The 19,168-nt window shown below is 38.2% G+C and overlaps 2 protein-coding genes across 2 annotated transcripts; one reads left to right on the top strand and one right to left on the bottom strand.

Moving 5' to 3' along the window:
- Positions 1–6,907: 6,907 nt before the first annotated feature.
- LOC123478105 (olfactory receptor 51Q1) lies at positions 6,908–9,528 on the top strand. The gene is made up of 2 exons (XM_053925651.1): positions 6,908–6,974; positions 8,464–9,528. Exons 1-2 carry the CDS (start codon positions 6,960–6,962, stop codon positions 9,442–9,444), a joined length of 996 nt encoding a protein of 331 aa, XP_053781626.1. The 5' UTR covers positions 6,908–6,959; the 3' UTR covers positions 9,445–9,528.
- Positions 9,529–15,796: 6,268 nt separating this feature from the next.
- Positions 15,797–19,163, bottom strand: LOC128781102 (olfactory receptor 51I2). The gene has a single exon (XM_053925650.1). It carries the CDS (start codon positions 18,531–18,533, stop codon positions 17,589–17,591), a length of 945 nt encoding a protein of 314 aa, XP_053781625.1. The 5' UTR covers positions 18,534–19,163; the 3' UTR covers positions 15,797–17,588.
- Between the last annotated feature and the right edge of the window lie 5 nt (positions 19,164–19,168).

Here is a 19,168-nt window from a genome sequence, read left to right as displayed (position 1 = left end):
TAAATAATTGTGTGTATTTATAATTTTTATAGCTAGAGTATTGTAATTTCCTCTCATATAAGTCATACTACTAACTATCCCATCAGCAATTGTGAAAGTGCTTCTTTCATCATTCCTTTGCCAACCACTCTGTTTTAACATTATTTAAAATTTTGGTAATATTATGAATAAAAAACTATCTCAATTTGATTTCAATTACATTCTACTTTAAGTGAGAGTGAAAAGCATTTCATAAGCATGAGAATATTTGTATCTCCGTTTCTTTGAAATTTGCTTAACTCTTTGGACATTTACTACTATGTCAGAGGTTGGCAATATTTTTTTCTGTGAAGGACCAGAGAGTAAATATTTTAGGTTTTGTGGGTGATACAGCTTCTTTCAGAACTACTCAGTTGGGCCACTGTAGTGTGGCCACTGTAGCCACAGACAATGCAACAATAAATGAGCATGATTATATTCCAATAGAACTTTGTATATGGATCATTTCACTTAGCATAAGCCAGGCAGTGAAAGACAAATACCATGTGATCTCACCTATAAGTGGAACCTAATCAACAAAGCAAACAAGCGAGCAACATAGAACCAGAGACATTGAAATAAAGAACAAACTGACAGTAACCAGAGGGAAGTGGGGAGGGGATAATGGGGGAAAGAACGGGAACCGTGGTCAAGGAACATGTACAAAGGACCCATGGACAAAGCCAAGGGGGTTAGGATTGAGTGTGGAAGGTGGGGGTGGGTAGGGGGAAAATGGGGACAACTGTAGTTGAAGAACAATAAAAAAAAATAAAGACCAAGTATGAAAATAGAAAAAAACTTTATATATGGACACTGAATTTTGAAATTTATATAATTATCATGGGTCAAAAAACATTGCATTTTGTTTATTTTTCAATCTGTGATTGAAATAAGCTATGTGAAATAAGACAGTTGGTGAAAGACAAATACCATATGATCTAACCTATAGGTAGAATCTAATGAACAAAATAAACTAACCAACAAAATAGAACCACAGGCATGGAAACATGGAGAAGACTGAAAGTGACCAGAGGGGAGGGGAAGGAAGGGAGACAATCAGAGAGAGAAAGGGGAGGGACTGGACAAAGAACCTGCATGAGTGACCCATGGACATGGACAATGTCCCAGTGTAGGAATGGACTGTGGGAGCAGGCGTGGGATGGGCAGAGGATGGCAAAAGGGAAAACACTGAGACAACTGTAATAGAATAACAATAAAAATTGATTTTAAAAAATGTAAAAGCAATGTTTATTTTGTGAGCCACACAAAACCACAAGTATTTAATGTTCTGGGGATTTTTTAGACAGTGTCTACTCTTTTACTATAAACAATAATGAAAACAATGAAGTTAATGGACTTCACAGTCTGCCACCATCTTCTACCTACTACCGTATTTTTAAAACATTTTATCTGGAAAATGTTCAAATATGAATAAAATAGAGAATATTATAAAGAATTTTCATATACTCTATTTTCAAACTTAACTTCAAGAATTATCAGTATTATCAATATTTTATCAACTTGGACAGTTGATCTTTATACCAGCGAATACAGTGTTTAGTTTAATGCTTTATTTTTCAATTTTAAATTACCTCTTTTAAGCCCTAACTACTGAACATGGACTAACCATATATTAAAACTACATCTCAAATGTAATATCCTACCACATTCCCAATCAGATTGTGTTCCTTATTTAACTTCTACATTTTCAGGGTTTATAACTTCATAACCATAATGTCCCTACAGAAGCAGAGGGGAATGTAAAGAGGTGGATACTTCTTGGAACAGACTAGATCTTAAATGCCAAGTAAGCCACATAGAGGATGAAGACAAGCCATGTTGGCAGAAACGCTGCGCTTTCACTGGTAGAAAACGAGAGAAACACTCACAATGAACACAGAAATAGCTGCTGATTCCACTGTCTGGAGAGAACGATAATCTAAATAAAGTCTATATAAAACCCTAGATTATTGATTCTCTCTTTTTCTAAGTTTTTTTATTGGCTTTTTTCCATTACCATACATCCCCCTCCCTGCTGCAATCACCGCACTGTTTTCCATGTCCATCTGTCTCTTGATGGCGGGCATCACAGACCTTTCTTGCCTGAGCAAAGATCAAGCCTCCTAGGGAAGAAGTAAAGGACAATGTATGTCAAAGTTAATAATGGGAGACACTGAAAGAGGAAACCCCATGTTCCCTGTAAGAGAAAATATCATTTTGCCTTTCTGACTTTTGAATATATAAAGAGATCTGGGATAGCTTCCCCTAAATTATTGTATTAAATCTGAGTTTGGTCGTATTCAAGAGGACAAAATGAAGTGGTAACTTTCAACATAATAGACTTTTTCAAAACTACTTAAGCTACTGTAGGAAGCAGAAGGAAATTAATAATCACTGAGAAAAAAATTCTACCACAATACAGACTATGTCTTTTCCGTGTCATCTAACAAAATCTTCACATCCCCTTAAGTCTGCTAGCTCAATTATTGATAATGGTTAACACTCAGAAAATGTTTAACACTCAGATACTGTTATTTTTCCTGGTTCTGTCCCTTGAGGCCTCAGGGCTCAGAGCACAATCTCAATATTCCTGTAAGATTCCTATAAGATCCAGAGGTTTCCACCTGCCTTCTGCATTCCAGCCCAGGATCTTCAGGACCATGTGCAACACTCAGCCACAGATAAGAGAATAGAAGTCAGAGAGAGCAGTGAATGAACAAGAAAGCACAAAGGTAAGGCTGGACTGTTCCATGGATGATCAGTAATAAGAGGAGGGGGACACCTAGGAAGTGAGAACAGGAGATACTCCATAGAGGCAATGAGAGAATGCAGCCAACCCCTGTCAGAGATGTTTTGACAAAAGGTGGGATGGGGATGTGACAGGTAGGGAACATGAAATGAAATAGTTCATCACGAGATTTATGACTGTCCTCCATCTGAGTTCAAAACATAGCCCTGATGCCACTATTCTCTTTTACACCAAACTTGTGGTAATTGAAGCTGAAGACTTTTCAGTGTGTATTGGTAAACATCGGCAGATCACCTACCAACAAATCCTACCCTGAAAATTGGCCTTTTCTGGGGGGTATTCCCTCTGTTCCTATTTTTACTCGTTTTCCTGTCTGTCCTGTAAATTGTTCACCAAATCTCAGAAAGAGGTAAGTTCAAAGAAAGCAAGAAAGCATCTCACGAGGAATGAGCAGAAGCCAGCATGAACCAGCCAGGGGCTAATGAATTGTATTACCTTCTTGGAAGAACTTGAGAGATGAGAAGCCAATATGAAGGTAAAGAAATCATTTCACCAATATTTGCCAGTTACTGAGTCTAGACCTTAACACACAAGGATAAGTCACAGAAGCAAAGAAGCAGGGCTGGAAGAAACCTAAGGATCTCAAGAAACTACCCCACACCTAATGCAAAGTCCTCACCGTCTGCACCTGGTACAGAGTTTCCAAGAACTTTTCCTACCTAGAGTTACTTTAGAAACTACAAATAAGTGCTTTACAGCACGGAAAAATTACCAGGTTTTTACTGATATTAAGACTTGAGTTTTTTTTCCTAACACATACCCATTGGCTTTCAACCCGTCTTAGGTCAAAAGATTCTAGTATAAGTCTTTAAATTCTGTACTCTTTAATACACTTTGAACGATCTACCATGTCTCCTGTCGTGTTCTCTTTCTTGTCCTGTTTCCCACACGAGCATGTGGTGGTAAGCACATACACATACTCACAGATACACATACATTCATATGTAGCACCCATTTCTCTTCAGAAAGGGTAATTTCCCCCTAATTCTATCTTGTTTTGTGCTGACCCACACCCTGTCTCTCAACTAAAAATGTGATCATGTCACTCCCTGACTTAACACCATGTGATGGCCCCACTATGGTCCTGACTGATATCTAAATAACAGATATCAGTTATGTAATTATTGAGTTAAAATAAGTAAATATCTAGGAAGAGTATCTAACACATGGTAATTTCTCTGCAAACACTACTGCTGCTGGCCCTCTTGCTATCTCCTACTCTCCACCGTCCACTGCTATCACAGATCACATGGACTCTCTCAGTTATATTCAGCCACAGCACAAAACGTGTCACTTGTAAAGGATATACTGAAGTTTGAAATACTGAAGCTAGAAAGAATTTGGAAATCATAAGGAAAATCTTAGGCCTTGAATTTCAAAATTTCTTAAAATCTGGCATTATTTTATGCTTAGTAAAAAATTTCATAGAATTCAGGGTCTTAGGTTTGTTAACCCATAAATAATAGAATTCTGTCACAATCAATTATGTCTCTCCATTAATGTGTATACTAACCAAGCCAAAGGAAACTGAAGTATGAAAACAAAGGGAAATACAGTAGTCCCCCCTTACCCACCACATCTCTTCACAATTTTTAGTTACGGCAATCCACTGCAGTCTGAAAAGTAAACAGAAAATTCAAGAAATAAATAATTTATGGGTTTTAAATTGCATGCCATTCTGAGTAACATGATGAAATCCCACTGTGTCCTGCTCCATCCCACCCTGGACGTGAATCATACCTGTGTGCAGCACGTCCCTGCTAGATGCAGGTACCCTACCTGTCCCGTAGTCCCTGAGTTGCCTTCTCGGTTATCATATCAGTTGCCAGAGAGAGACAGGTGACGTCGGCATAATTTTCATTGCAATATATTGTTGTACTTGTTCTATTTTATTATTAGTTATTGTTGTTAATCTCCTCCTGGGCCTAATTTATAAATTAATCTTTTATAGGTGTGTGTATATAGAAAAATAGTATAATAGGGTTTAATACTATCTTTGGTTTCAGACATCCACTGAGGGTCTTAAAAAGTAACCCCCAGGAATAAGGGGTATCTACTATACCACATGCATGAAAAAAAATGTGCCATTATTCAAGCAATCAAAAAAAATTTAGGGATCCAAATTATACTCAATAGTTTCTGGCTCAGAGCAAGAATGCAATCAGTGATTAAATGTTAAATAGTACAAAGCCAAAAGGCCTCTGGCAGCCATCATATAATGGTACACGCCATCTCCTGGAGATATGACTAAGACTCACCCCTGCAATGCTTGGATGGACACCACCACCATTTGCCTCCAGGATTTTCTTTCTTTTATGCTTCTACAAAGGGCCAAACATCTCTGTTATGGGCACGTCCTTTACTTAAAATGTTTTAGAAATTTTTAATACCTCCAAACCTGAGTCAAATCTATTAGGACTTTGTGCTGAAAGGTTTTAAAAACCTTTGCTCTGGTCTTTTGTCTTTTGATTTGCTGTTTAAGTTCTAAAGGACATCCAAATTCCTATTGTTTATTATTTTACTGGTAACCACCTAACAGCCTTTGCAATTTCTCTACAGTTTTGGCCATCTCATTATATTTCATTAATAAATGTTTGCCTATGTTTCTTTTTCTTGATCAAATTTGCTAGAGGTATTCAAATTACACTGATTCTTTCAGGGATAATTTTTGAATGTTTTTATTCTTTTTTATTTTTCTAATTCAAAAAAGTCCATTTTTATTTGATCTTCTTTTTTCTTTTCCCTGACACTACCTTGCATTATGTCTTAAATTCTAGAGTTTAATGATTTTCTAGGAATTCTTAGTTTGGCATTTATGGACATTTTGTGTCAAATATGCTTAGATTCCATAAATAGTAACCCATTAACTGCATTGTGTATTTTCTGAAAGGTCCAAGCTTTCATTCTCAGAGCACTCTAAAAATTAATAACTCTTTATTTACAAAAGTTATATTCATCCCTTTATTTGAAGAATAACAGCTGGCACTTATCCCATATGGGGGTAGTATAGACACCCCCTTTTACAATACATAATTTACAGAAATCGCCTCCAATCCTTTAGACCATTTTAATTTATCATCTTCTCCTATCATTCTACTGAAGTGTCTTTCCAAAAGGTTCCTACTGACATCTGCATCCTTAAATTGAATAGACTTTTCAGAATTCGTTTTACTGGGCATCTGAGCTGAACTGTGATGACCAATCTTTTATTTTTTGGCTTCTGTGACTCCTATTTTCTTTATCTTTTTCATCCACTTCTCTGAGTAGCTTTTTTAGTTTTCTTTGCTTCTTCTTCCACAACAACCAAACTGTTAAATTTTACATTTCTTTATAGAGCTTAGCTCAATCTCTCTCCGTTTCACCCTAAGTTCTTGCCTGGGTTAGCATTTCAACTCCTAGTTTCTCGGCTACCATCACTATGTCTGGGAATCCCCATCTCCAGCAGGCTTCTACTCTGTCCTCCTGGATGATGCAGATCCCGGCCCACGGGATCCGCGTGTTGTGGCTGCAATGGACAAATTCACATGGACTACCAAGGCCTATGGAGGAAAAGGAACAGGACAGCCACTCTTTCAAGAGGAGAGCCCGCCAGCCTTGCCTCAACAGGCTTTTATTGCTTTTCTGGGCACATTACATTGAGGATGGTCCTCATTTACTGTGCACAGGTTCCCTTTAGGTGGTTACAGAAAACAAAAGAGAGGATGTTGCTAATTACATCCAAAAGGAAGGATATTTGCAAATGTCAAGGGAAAAGTGGTTGAACTGGTTATACTCATCCTTGGGAGGTTTAGCATAGATTTTAGGAAGTTACTTTAAAGATGTGCATCAAACCTCAATTCAGGGTGAGGGAGTTTTAGCAAAAAGCAAGTCTCAAAGCAGCCCAGGTACAATGCAGGCCCGATTCCCCACAGGAGAACCTTTCCATGGGCGTGGGTCCTGTGTGTCAGACCTTGCTCCCCACTGGCTTTTCCGAGTGCGAGCTGGGTCCATGCCATGCAGAATGGACTTCTATACCTGGATCTCATATCCATGTGCTTCATTGTCATTTCTTTTAGATAGTTGCTATGAACACCACATTCAGCATGTACAAACTGAACTTGTGACGTTTCCCCCAAGGTCTGCTTCTACTCTAATGCTCCATATAAAGGTAAGTGTTACTGTTTTCCATGTGGTTGCTCAAAGAAGACCCCTGGGCATTGTGATGAAACTTCCCTCTTTCAATATCATTTCCATTCAATTTAATAGCATAAAGTAGTGAGCAGAATCTTATTTTTGTGTGTCATGTAAAATATTAATGAAATCTCTGAATTTGATTATAAAAATATTACTGATATTGTTACAGAACAGACCCCAGGCGGGGACAATATACTGTTACTGAAATGAACCCCCCTTTATCTCTGGGGGTCCCCCCACCACATTTACTAGGTTTACCTTCCCCGCCGCCAGAGGAAAGACATCTCTCAATGCCAGAGACTGGTGAAAAGGAAAGAAATTATTTATTTAAAAGTTATCCAGACTTAGAGTAATGACTTAATGTCTTCATTAAAATACTAAAGTTCTACAGAATACCCACAGGTGCACACAGTCCTTCCTTCTCCCTCTGTCCAGTCTGGGGTAGGTACCTTATATCAAGAAAACAAGTACAAGTCCATGATTCAGGCTCCTGGCACCATCAGCTGTGTTGCCGCCACTGGGTACCCACTCTGCCAAAGCCCGGTGGTCCTCTCTCACTTCTTCAAAGCCGCGTGGTCCTCTCTCCCTTTGCTGTCAAAGCCATGTGGTTCTCTCTTGGGTATGGCTGCTATGCCTGGGTTTAAATCCCAGAGCCAGTCTTCCTCTGCAGCCCCATTTCCTACTCCTCCTACAATCAGCTACACCTGCCAGCATTCCCGTATTCTGCCAGCCTTACTAGGCTGCGATATTAAGTCTGGGCAGGTGTGGCCCCGTGGCATGAAGCCAATTTTCTCCAAGCTCTCATGCAGGTGCTGTAACCAGGGGGAGTTGCTTGTCAGTTACATCTTGGGTGGAAGTGACTCCCATCTCCCTGGCTCAACGCATGGCCACAGCTATTTAACATATCCATGAAACCAGTCCAAGGTTACAGATATGTTAAATGACCATGCCAGAGGTTAGCTGCACAGCTGTTGCTATACAAAACAGCTCTGAATGGCCCTGTTCCATGTGTCCCTTCCCCCAGCTCAGGCTTGTGGGGGTGAGCACATCCTATATATATTTTTCTAGTATTTCCTGGACACCTTGAGTTCTGGACCCCATTACAAATCCCTATTTCAGGTCCCCCTCTTGGCTGCACCCTGTTACAATATATTGATGAGAAAAATTCAGTTAGTAGATGCATATGTGTATGTAAATATACCTATATACAAGGACTGGTTGGAAATGAATTACAAGGTTTTCAGGAAGCATAAAGCTAAATTTTAGTGCATAGTGGTGGACAAAAAAGTTGAAAAATGAGGTAATAGTAAACAGAAATGTATGGCAAAAGAGTCCACAGTTCTATTTGTTAGTGCTTTGGTACTCAGTGGTATTACAAAACAATCCCGTACATATAACTGGGTCCTGGATTGAACAGATAATGACCCTATGGTAGAATCCCACTGATGGAATTCTAATTACAGAACACACAGATTCTGGTTTTGCATTTATTCATCATGTCTGAGGGGACTAACACCACCAAATATCCCTTCTACTTCATCCTCACGGGCATCCCTGGATATGAGGCCTCCCACATCTGGATCTCCATCCCCTTCAGTTGTCTCTACACCATCTCCATCATGGGCAACACCACCATTCTCACTGTCATCAGCAAACAGCCAACCCTCCACAAGCCCATGTACCTGTTTCTCTCTATGCTGGCCCTGACTGACCTGGGTCTAACCCTCACCACCCTGCCCACACTCATGCCACTCCTCTGGCTCAATGTTCATAAGATCAGCTTTGAGGCCTGTTTTGCCCAGCTCTTCTTTCTCCATGGATTCTCTTTTATGGAATCTTCTGTGTTGTTGGCCATGTCCTTTGACCGCTATGTTGCCATCTGCCACCCCCTCCATTATGCCACCATCCTCACCAACGAAGTCATTGGCAGGATTGGGTTAGCCATCATTTGCCGCTGTGTGCTTGCTGTTCTTCCCTCCCTTTTCCTGCTCAAGCGCCTGCCCTTCTGCCACTCCCACCTTCTCTCTCACTCCTACTGCCTCCACCAGGACATGATTCGCCTGGTCTGTGGTGACATCCGGTTCAACAGCTGGTATGGATTTCTTCTGGTTTTGCTTATAATTGTGTTGGACCCTCTGCTCATTGTGCTGTCCTACTCACTCATCCTGAAAAGTATCCTGAGCACAGCCTCCTGGACTGAGCGGCTCCAGGCCCTCAACAACTGTCTCTCTCACATTCTGGCTGTTCTGGTTCTCTATGTTCCCATGGTTGGCTTATCTGTGACCCACCGCTTTGCAAAGCATGCCTCTCTACTAGTCCATGTTATCATGGCCAATACCTACCTGTTGGCACCTCCTGTGATGAACCCCATCATTTATAGTGTCAAGACTAAGCAGATCCGCCAAGGAATTGCTCGCCTTCTTTCCCGAAGAAACACTCATTAAAGACAAAAGAATGGTTTTGTTAAATCACTCAGAAGTTAGAGCCATAGTCTTATGGGAAGAGGATACTAAATTGGGAAATAGAGACTATGAAAAAGCCCCACCATATTTTTTAAGGCGGTATGACATAATCTTGGCTTTTACTAGATTTTTGGCTTAGAGAGCTAGCAGTAAATCTTCTACCCAAATGTGATGCAGATATGAGTTGATTAAATTCTAGCACATTTTACCAGCTATGGCAGTGGGATGAGCTTCACCAGATGAGTAACGTCTGCTTAAGTTGTTCCTTTCTTCCAGGATATTCTTCTCTCCCATGAGGTTGGTTAAATACGTTAGAGGAAAACACTTTTATGGCTCCCACCACCTGTTTTCTTAGTTCCACTTAGGTCATCAGTCAGGTTCACTCTAGCTCCAAGGTTCACTTCCCCTACTCAAAAAATGTGCTCTGACTTCCCTTGCAAAAGAAGGGCAAATCTTTGAGGGAAGATGGATACACAGCAATTTTTCAGCTATTCAGTTTTGCCCAATCAACATCCAGTGTATTATCAACAGATCTGATGTACACATGCAGAGTCTAACTACTGGAATAAGGTATTTAGATCCCCTATAGCTAGAATAAGGTTCTTGCCTCCTAGAAGCCTTTAATATTTAGAATTAAAATTTTAAGTAAGTCTATAGATCATATCTGTTAGGAGAGAAACCTTATTTTTTTTTAACCAGAACAGACTGGGGTTTGTTTGTTTGTTTTTAAATCCCCACGTCCTCCACGTGACTTCAACTCCAAGGTACAGTTTCCCTTTAGCATCATGCATTTTGTCCTAGAAACAGCTCTGGTAAAGGGATTTGGCCTTAATGACTATAGAGATTGTTCTGTGGAAACCAGGCAGGCTCTCTCAGAAATATCAGTTTAAAATGCAGCCATAGTATTGGTGAAAGCTCCTCAATACAGAACTCATGGTACTGGTGGCCAATAGTGGGACCATCTTAGATTCCAATCAAAACAGGCAAGGCTCCTGTGGAAGCACAGTGTGAGGGAGGATTAAAAGTGGAAAGGCAGAGAGCAAGTGAAGAAAGGATGTCATTCTCCTCCAATATCCTTTTCCTCCCTTTTTTCCCATGTCTTTACCAGAGCCCAGAAGTTACCATATTTCTCTAGAAAACCATGGATTAGCAGGTACAGAAAAATAAATTGTAGAATCAGAAGCATATGTTATGTTAAGAGTATGGGAAATTAGGACCAGGAAATCTAATATTTAAAAAGTCAAGGAAATAGGCATATGTGTCAAAGGAGACTTTTCTTTCAATGGATGGTACCGGCTTAAGAATCTTCTAAAGTATCCTCGTGGTGGGGGCAGGGAGTATTGGGATTATGCCAGTTTTTAAGAAGGAATACATAGTATCACTAATAACCTCTTGGAGAAAGCTATGTATCAATTGAATTTTATCTTCACAGATCACGAACTGGAATGGCCATAATTGAAATGGAAATTAAATAAAGATTGAATTCAGAAGTGTGCCCTGTTCTTTGTTTCTCTATCTTTTCTATTGTTTTCTATCCCTAGACAAAACTGTTTATTTTCTGTGTGTGTATGTGTGCATTTGTGTGTATGTATGTGTGTTCATATAGGCTTCATAGCTTAAGAAGTGTCATATTATGTGTAGATTCCAAAATATATTTGATTTTTGGAAACATTTTTATTGGTAAATGTTTCTGCATAAGTTATTCTGTATCTAGAATGTACATAAGTATACTAATCACATTTGATTACAGAGATATTTTATATTTCATATAATTTAGAGGATCATCTTGTTGACCCTTTGTAAATTACTTCAAATAAGGTATATTGGAGGACATAGAATTGAATATCAATTTTTTAGAGATACTAAGTGTACTACACTAGTTCAAGTGTAAGATAGTCCAGGTTGCTGCTATAGGAAAAGGAACCCAATTCCATTAAGGTGCTTTCTTAACCTTTTGGCAAATAATAATCATAAAAAGAAAAGAGAAAGAAAACTTGGAGCAACCAAGATATCTTTCAGTAAACAAATAGATAAACCAATAGTGGTATATTCAGACAGCAAAATGCCATTCATAAATTAAAAAGGGATGAGCTATCAAGATACATAAAGATATGGGCAAATCCTATGTATATTTGTTAAGTAAGAAGAGAAAGAAGTCTAAAGAATGTATGACTTCACTCTTACCATATTCTAGAAAACGCAAAACTATACAGGGAACTACTCTCCTCCCTTTGTTGATCAGTGGTAACCAAGGATTTGGGAGAAGGGAGTGTTGAATTGGTGAAGCACAGAGAATTTTTTAGGGTGGTGAAATCATTCAGTGATACTATAATAGTGCATAATGACACTATGCATGCCAAAACCCTTAGAACATCCCAACAGCACAGAGCAAAAGACGTATGTGCTTACGAAATCATTCAGGACATTAGCAGATCCCAGAGTGGAAGGCAGAATGTGACAAAAGAATGTAATTCTATTACAAGCATATAAAAACCACACTGAAAGAGATGGAAGGAAATGTTGCTGACGTAAGTAACTTTGGAAATGGGTGGAGTCTGTAAGATAAAGGAAGTATAAGTGCTGTACTCTAGTTGATAAAGTAATTTTTCATGGGGGCACAGGTAAAAAGTTCTCTAAATACTATACATGTGTACTAGAATTGAACAATTAAGTAAATTGATGACAGATAGTGGGAACCAGGTGTCTCACTGTTATAGTGAGAAGTTACAGAAAAGTAAGAGTAGAAGGTTTGAATTATTTATGAGCTGAGGTAGGAAACATCAGTATGAAGTCATGTTCAGTTTAATGAGGATGCCAATATTGGGTTGGCCAAAAGCCCGTTTAGTTTATCTTCCTTAAAATAAAACACATATTTTTCATTTTCGTTTTTTAATTGTTGTTCAAGTAGAATTGTCTCCATTTTCCCCCTACCACTTCCCCCGCCCCACCCATCCCCACTTCCCACCCTCAATCCTACCCCACTTTGGCTTTGTCCATGTGTCCTGTATACGTGTTCCTTGGTGACACTTCCCCTTTTTGTTCCCCCCCATTGCCTCTCTAGTTACTCTTAGTTTTTTCTTTATTTCAATGTCTCTGGTTGTATTTTGCTTGCTTGTTTGTTTTGCTGATTAGGTTCCACGTATAAGTGAGATCATATGGTATTTCTTTTTCTCCACCTGGTTTATTTCATTTAGCATAATTCTCTCCAGCTCCATCCATGCTATCACAAAGGGTAGGAGCTCCTTTTCCCCTTCTGCTGTGTAGTGTTCCATTGTGTAAATGTAGCATAGTTTTTGATCCACTCATACTGATGGGCACTTATGTTGCTACCAGCACTTGGGGGTTGTAAATTATGCTGTTATGAACATTAGGTTGCGTGGGTTCTTTTGAACTGGTGTTTCAAGATTCTTAGGGTATAGTCCCAGCAATGGAATTGCTGGGTCAAAGGGCAGTTCCCTTTTTAGTTTTCTGAGGAAATGCCATACTCTTTCCCACAGTAGCTACATGAGTCTGCATTCCAACCAAGAGTATAGTAGGGTCCCTTTCCTCCACAACCTGGCCAGCACTTGTTTGTTGATTTGGTTATGATGGCCATTCTGAGTGGTGTGAAGCGGTATCTCATTGTGGTTTTAATTTGCACCTCTCTGATGGCTAGTGATGCTGAGCATTCTTTCATATATTTCTGGGCCTTCTGTATGTCCTCCTTGGAGAAGTGTCTTTTTAAGTCCTTTGCCCATTTGTTAATTGGGTTGTTTGTGTTCCTGGAGTTGACTCATGTGAGTTCCTTATATATTTTGGACATCAAAACCTTGTCCAAGGTACCATTTGCAAGTATATTTTTCCATATTGTTGGATCCCTTTTCATTTTGGTGATGTTTTCTTTGGCAGTGAAGAAGCTTTTTATTTTGATGAGATCCCATTTGCTTATTCTTTCCTTTATGTCCCCAGCTCTAGGGGACATATGAGTGAAAATATTCCTGTGAGGAATATCTGATATTTTCCTGCTTATGTTCTCCTCTAGGACTTTTACAGTGACTTATATTTAAGTCTTTTATCCACCTTTACCTTATTTTTGTGTATGGTATAATTTGGTGGTCCAGTTTCATATTTTTGCATGTACCTGTCCAGATCTCCCGATACCATTTTTTGAAGAGGCTACTCTTACTCAATTTTATGCTTCTCCTCCCTTTGTTGAATATTCATTAACCGTAGAGACTTGGGTTTATTTCTGGGCTCTCTATTCTGTTCCATTGTTCTATGTGCCTGTTCTTATGCTAATACCACACTGTTTTCACCAATAAAGTTCTTGATTTTGATATTTTGAGTATTTTGACTCTCTCCTGCATGATAGAATGCTGATTTTTCTCAGTTAATGTCTTGATTTCATCACTATCAACTTCAAGTGGCCTACCTGAGCATGGAGCATTGTCCAGTGAGAAATCTCCAGCACAAAACTTTGCAAACCACTTTTGATACATTCGATCAGTCATAGCACCTTTTCCATACACTGCACAAATCTTTTTTTTGCATTTCGGATCCATTTTTATCTTTCTTGAAATAATAAAGCATAATATGTCTAAAATGTTGCATATTTTCTTCTATCTTCAAAATATTTGAAATGGCTACATAAAACTGACCCATTTGACAATCTAAGGAAAAATGTCAGTGCCCCTGACTAAATAGTCAGGTATTGAATGCTTTAAAAATTCTTGCAGCACACCAGTTGAAAATCACTGCCTCAGACCAATGGACTTCATTAAACAGAAAAATACTGATAAACAATTTCAAATTCATCACTCTATTTCACTATAATTTCCTATTAGTTTCCACATTTTGACTTCTAACCTAGTGATATTCTCTCTCTCTCTCTCTCTATATATATATATAATGCAAATACAATGTTAGTTACAATTGGTAATAGTAACATTAAAATATAAAAAGAAATAGGTAAAAATAATTTTCAAAGTATATGTTGTTTCCCAATATATCTAGAGTGTTATTATTTCAACATGTAGCCTATTAGAAAAAATAAGATATTATATATTAATTTTTATGTTAGGTCTTCAAAATCTGGTCACATGTCATTACAATACATGTCAATTCAAACTAATCACATTTCAAGGCCTAATAGCCATATGTAGCTGGTGGCCACCACATGAAAGAGTGTAGCTTTATACTTAACCTTAAAGGGCTGCAAACATCTGTACTTTTCTCATTTGGAAAGTGTTACTCAAAGTCACAATTTTGAGAATGTCAAAAGATATTTAAAATGTTCTAACATTTGGATAATGTTCTAACATTTTTTATAATCATGCAACTATCATTTTTTTATTCTTCCAAGTCTTGAATTCTTGAACAACTGTGAAATAAATCTATTAAAAGTGATCTGGACTCAGTATTGCTGCTAGGCAAGCATGTCCCCAGAACAAGTGACTGTAAAAGTAATCCTATTTAAAATGAGATTTTATTATACATTCAAAGTTTATCTATGCATGTTCATGCTTTTGACTTGTGGATTACATACATGGCATATCCATTTTCTGATGATGTTGAAAACCAAGAAGGGAATATTAGATCAGGCTCAAGAAATTACAACAATATCAATTCTTAAGTCTTTAGATTTATTTTCCATGTTGCATTTAAAAATAAAATAGTATTATATAGCTACACTTTAGTTGTAATAGGTGCTCAAAAATACTACTTGAATAAATGAAGAAAGTAATTATCCACTCTTCAGTAAACAACATCCATATTTAGATTCCACTGCAGAAGAAATTGATTTCCCTGATATTTCAAGATGAGATTTGGTCAAAATTTTTCCAGAACAGTCATCTTGGTTTTATAGAAGCTGTCACTGGTGGGAATCTAATCTAGTGGTTTTCAAACTTATTTATGATCCATTGGAGCAATGAGAACATTCCTTTAAGTGCCTAAGCACAAGTAGTTTGTTTTTTATTTTTAAGAATTTATTTATTTTTAGAGAGTAGGGAAGGGAGGGAGAAAGAGGGGGAGAGACACATTGTCCGTCAGCCTCTCACATGCCCCCATCTGGGAACCTGGCCTGCAACTCAGGCATGTGCCCTGACCAGGAATCGAAATGTCGACCTTTTGGTTTGGGAGATAAACCCCAAGCCACTAAGCCACACCAGTCAAGGGAATAAATTTTAAGATATTAAGTGACCACAAATTTTTTTGCTTAAATAGCTGTTTCAAGTGTGTACCTTGTTTAACTGTGTCTCTGTTATACCATTTTTTTCATCTTTTAAACAATCTTATTTACTCACTTTACCAAAAACTTAAATGAAAAATTTAGAAAAGCAGGGAAAAGACTATGCATAGCTTTTAATATAATTGGAATCTTCTCATGACATACCACAATGTGTAAAGCTTTCTGAGAAACCAAAGGAACTTCGAAAATATTGGCATAGATTTTGATAAGGTGAATAACACCTATGACTGGGTAATGTACTCTGGTTAGGATGAATGGTGTCAATTCCATTGCTTTCAACAAAAGTAGAGAGGATCCAATGGAATTGTCATTTATTAGGTTTTTCAAATAATATTTGATAAGAGTTCATTACTTGGTTCTTGTCTTGCAAAAGTATTTAAAAATGGCACTGAACAATGATGAAATGATTCCTATAACATCTTATATTATTATAAATAACATAAACATGATAAACTTATCAGTATTAAAAGTTACATAAAAGAAAGAAAATAAATAGGAATTTAATTGTTGCTGGACTATTTCTCATTCATTTAATGAACAATATTCATTTTTGGATTTAAAAAAGCCCATACATCTCATTAAGAGATGGATTTCCAATTAAATGTTACTTTTAGTATACCAAAAGTTATGTTATACTTATACTGTATTTGTTATATACTAATCAATATTGGGAAATTAACTCAATACGGTGTATATATTTTAAATAATGCTTTATGGGTCACCAATTTTTAAACATCAAATTTAAATATATATACAGATTTTTTGCAAAAATTATAATAAAGAGATTATTAAAATACTTTCAAGTTAAAAATTCATTATATTGTCAAAACCCTTTATGGAAGTAAAATAAAAATTTATGTTCAAGAAAAAAAGGACAACTACAAAATATGTAAATATTAAAGAAAGTGCTTGTGAAATAGAAACAGATTCATAGATGAAGAACAATTGAGAGCTAGTGGGGGCAGTGAGTGGGTGGAGGGATTGAGCAAAGAAGAAAAAGGACTCATGGACATGGGCAACAGTGTGGCGATTGCTGGGGACACTAAATGGTAATGGAAAAAATCTAATAAAGATTATATATTTTTTAAATGTGCTTGTGTACTTTAAAATTTTTGTCAGATATCAAAACATAATGTATTTAGATTTCATTGGATATTTTAAAATATGATATATCATTTTATTTTCAATGGACTATATTTACAATAGATCCCAAAATGCATGCTCAACCACTATGTGAATTTATAATGAAAATGTGAGATGTCAGCCTGAAAATGCATGCGAAGATACACAGTTATTATTCCACTAACTATTTTTGAGATTACACATAAATGTGGCAATCACTGTTCTACACAGACTGAGTAGTTCGAAAAAGAGCCACTGTGTAAAGATGACCTTAATGACTTGGAGGAAGTTGGAAATATATAATATAGTGAGAAAAATATTTACATTGTCATTGGAGGACCTGAGGTGACAGAGGCTGAAAATGTGAGTCCAGTTACTGATCAACCAGCACAATCCACTCTGCATAAACCTACGTGGCTTAGGAGATGTGAAGTCTTTTGCATTTAACCAAAGGTCTTCAGAAAACCATAGACAGTGGAGACTCCTGTGCTTGAACAAGAAGAAGAAAAGGGGGCAAAAAAAGAAAACCATAGATAGCTGAGAGCAGAAAGAAGCAGTGTTAACCACACATTTAATTACAATGTAAGACACCCTGATATTCTGAGTTGTGGGTTATAGCCAGATGATAAAATACAACTGATTGCAGATATCAAATTGTAGGTCCATGTATGGAAGGAAATCAAAATCCTCCAAAGGACTAAGTTAGTACACACAAAAATCAGCAATAACAAAAAAAGTCATAGGGTACCTGGCTTTCCAGGAGCTTTCTCCCTGGTCACAGCCTAGATCCCAGGAACATCTTGCATAGCCTTTTACGAATCTCCTTGGTCTTAATAGAATAAATAATTGGGTTGAGCATTGGAGGCACAAAGAGATAAACCAAGGATATGAACTTGTGCACATACTCAGGGGAATGTTTTCCAAATCGATGAACCATGGATACACTAACCATGGGCACATAAAAGATGAGCACAGCACAGATGTGGGACACACATGTGTTGAGGGTCTTAAGCCTTTCCTCCTTGGAGGCAATGGCCAACACAGAGCGCAGTATGAGAACATAGGAGAGGAGGATGAGCACTGAGTCTACACCTAAGGCAGAGATAACAATGAACAGGCCATATATGCTGTTGATGGTGGTATCTTCACAGGGCAAGTGGATGAGGTCTGGGTGCAAGCAGTAGGAATGGGTGAGCACATTGGACTTACAAAAGGGCAGCCTCTTCAAAAGGAAAGGCAGTGGGAACACCATGAAGAAGCTGCGGATGACGATGGATATGCCCATGTGAGCCACGCGGATATCAGTGAGCACAGTGGAATAACGCAAGGGGTTACAGATGGCCACATAGCGGTCGAAACTCATAACCAGCAGGATCCCAGACTCTGTCCAGGAGAAAAAGTGGATGAAGAACATCTGGGTCAGGCAGGCACCAAAGGCAATGTCTGGGGCATGAAAGCACAAGGCAGCCAGTACAGAGGGCAATGTAGAAAAGGACACACCCAGGTCATTGACAGACAGCAGAGACAGGAAGTAATACATCGGCTGGTGCAAGCTGTGCTCCTCCTTTATGATGAAGAGAATTAGGATGTTGCCCAGGATGGAGATAATATAAAGCAGCAAAAGGAGGGCAGTTAACCAGTGCTCCAGGCCCTCCATCTCTGGGAAGGCTGTTAGTGTGAAGCTGGCAGTGCTTGAGACGTTAGTCCCAAAACTTTTCATGAGGATCCCTGAGTGGCTTTTAGGGAAATACAACCAAAGTGAAGTGAAGTCAGACAGTGGAATATATAAAGACAAAATATTTCTTCAGTGCTGGAAAAAGGTTTTGCCCTTTTTCTCTACTAAATGCCATCTACCACCTTCTTCAAGAAGCGAGATACACTATGTCCTCCATGAAGTCCTCCCTTAAGGCTCTCCACTTACTAATGCATTCCCCATTGTACAAGCGATGACTTTTTCTGTCTGTATTCTGAGCTGTGTTTTTTTTCTTGTCTGCATTGAAGCATCACTCCACCTCCTCATCTTCTCTTTGTTGCTTGACCTCCGCACTTATTCACCAAGGGTCCAGAATCTCATGCTTCTTCACTACTGATTGCTCCTGGTTTTTCTCTCTGGCATGTTTACGTGTATTTTCTCTCTTTAGATTAAAGATTCTCAAACTGTGCTGCATGTTGGGATCACTTGAGGAACCTTAAAACTTTCTCTGTTTTTGCTTGGGCCTTGCTCCTATCAGTTAAATCAGAAGATCTAGCAGTGGAACTCCAGAATCAGTATTTTTTAAAATTTCCCAAGGGATTCCAATAAGCAGGCAAGTTTGAAAACTAAAGGTTTAGATCATTTCTGAGCTTCATATATGT

The sequence above is a fragment of the Desmodus rotundus genome, chromosome 5 (assembly GCF_022682495.2).
Source record: "Desmodus rotundus isolate HL8 chromosome 5, HLdesRot8A.1, whole genome shotgun sequence".
NCBI lineage: Eukaryota > Metazoa > Chordata > Mammalia > Chiroptera > Phyllostomidae > Desmodus > Desmodus rotundus.
This window is presented reverse-complemented; position numbering and strand designations above follow the sequence as displayed.

What these genes read in the sequence shown, in the direction of transcription:
- LOC128781102 (XM_053925650.1), bottom strand. Translation starts at nt 18,533, where the DNA reads ATGAAAAGTTTTGGGACTAACGTCTCAAGCACTGCCAGCTTCACACTA.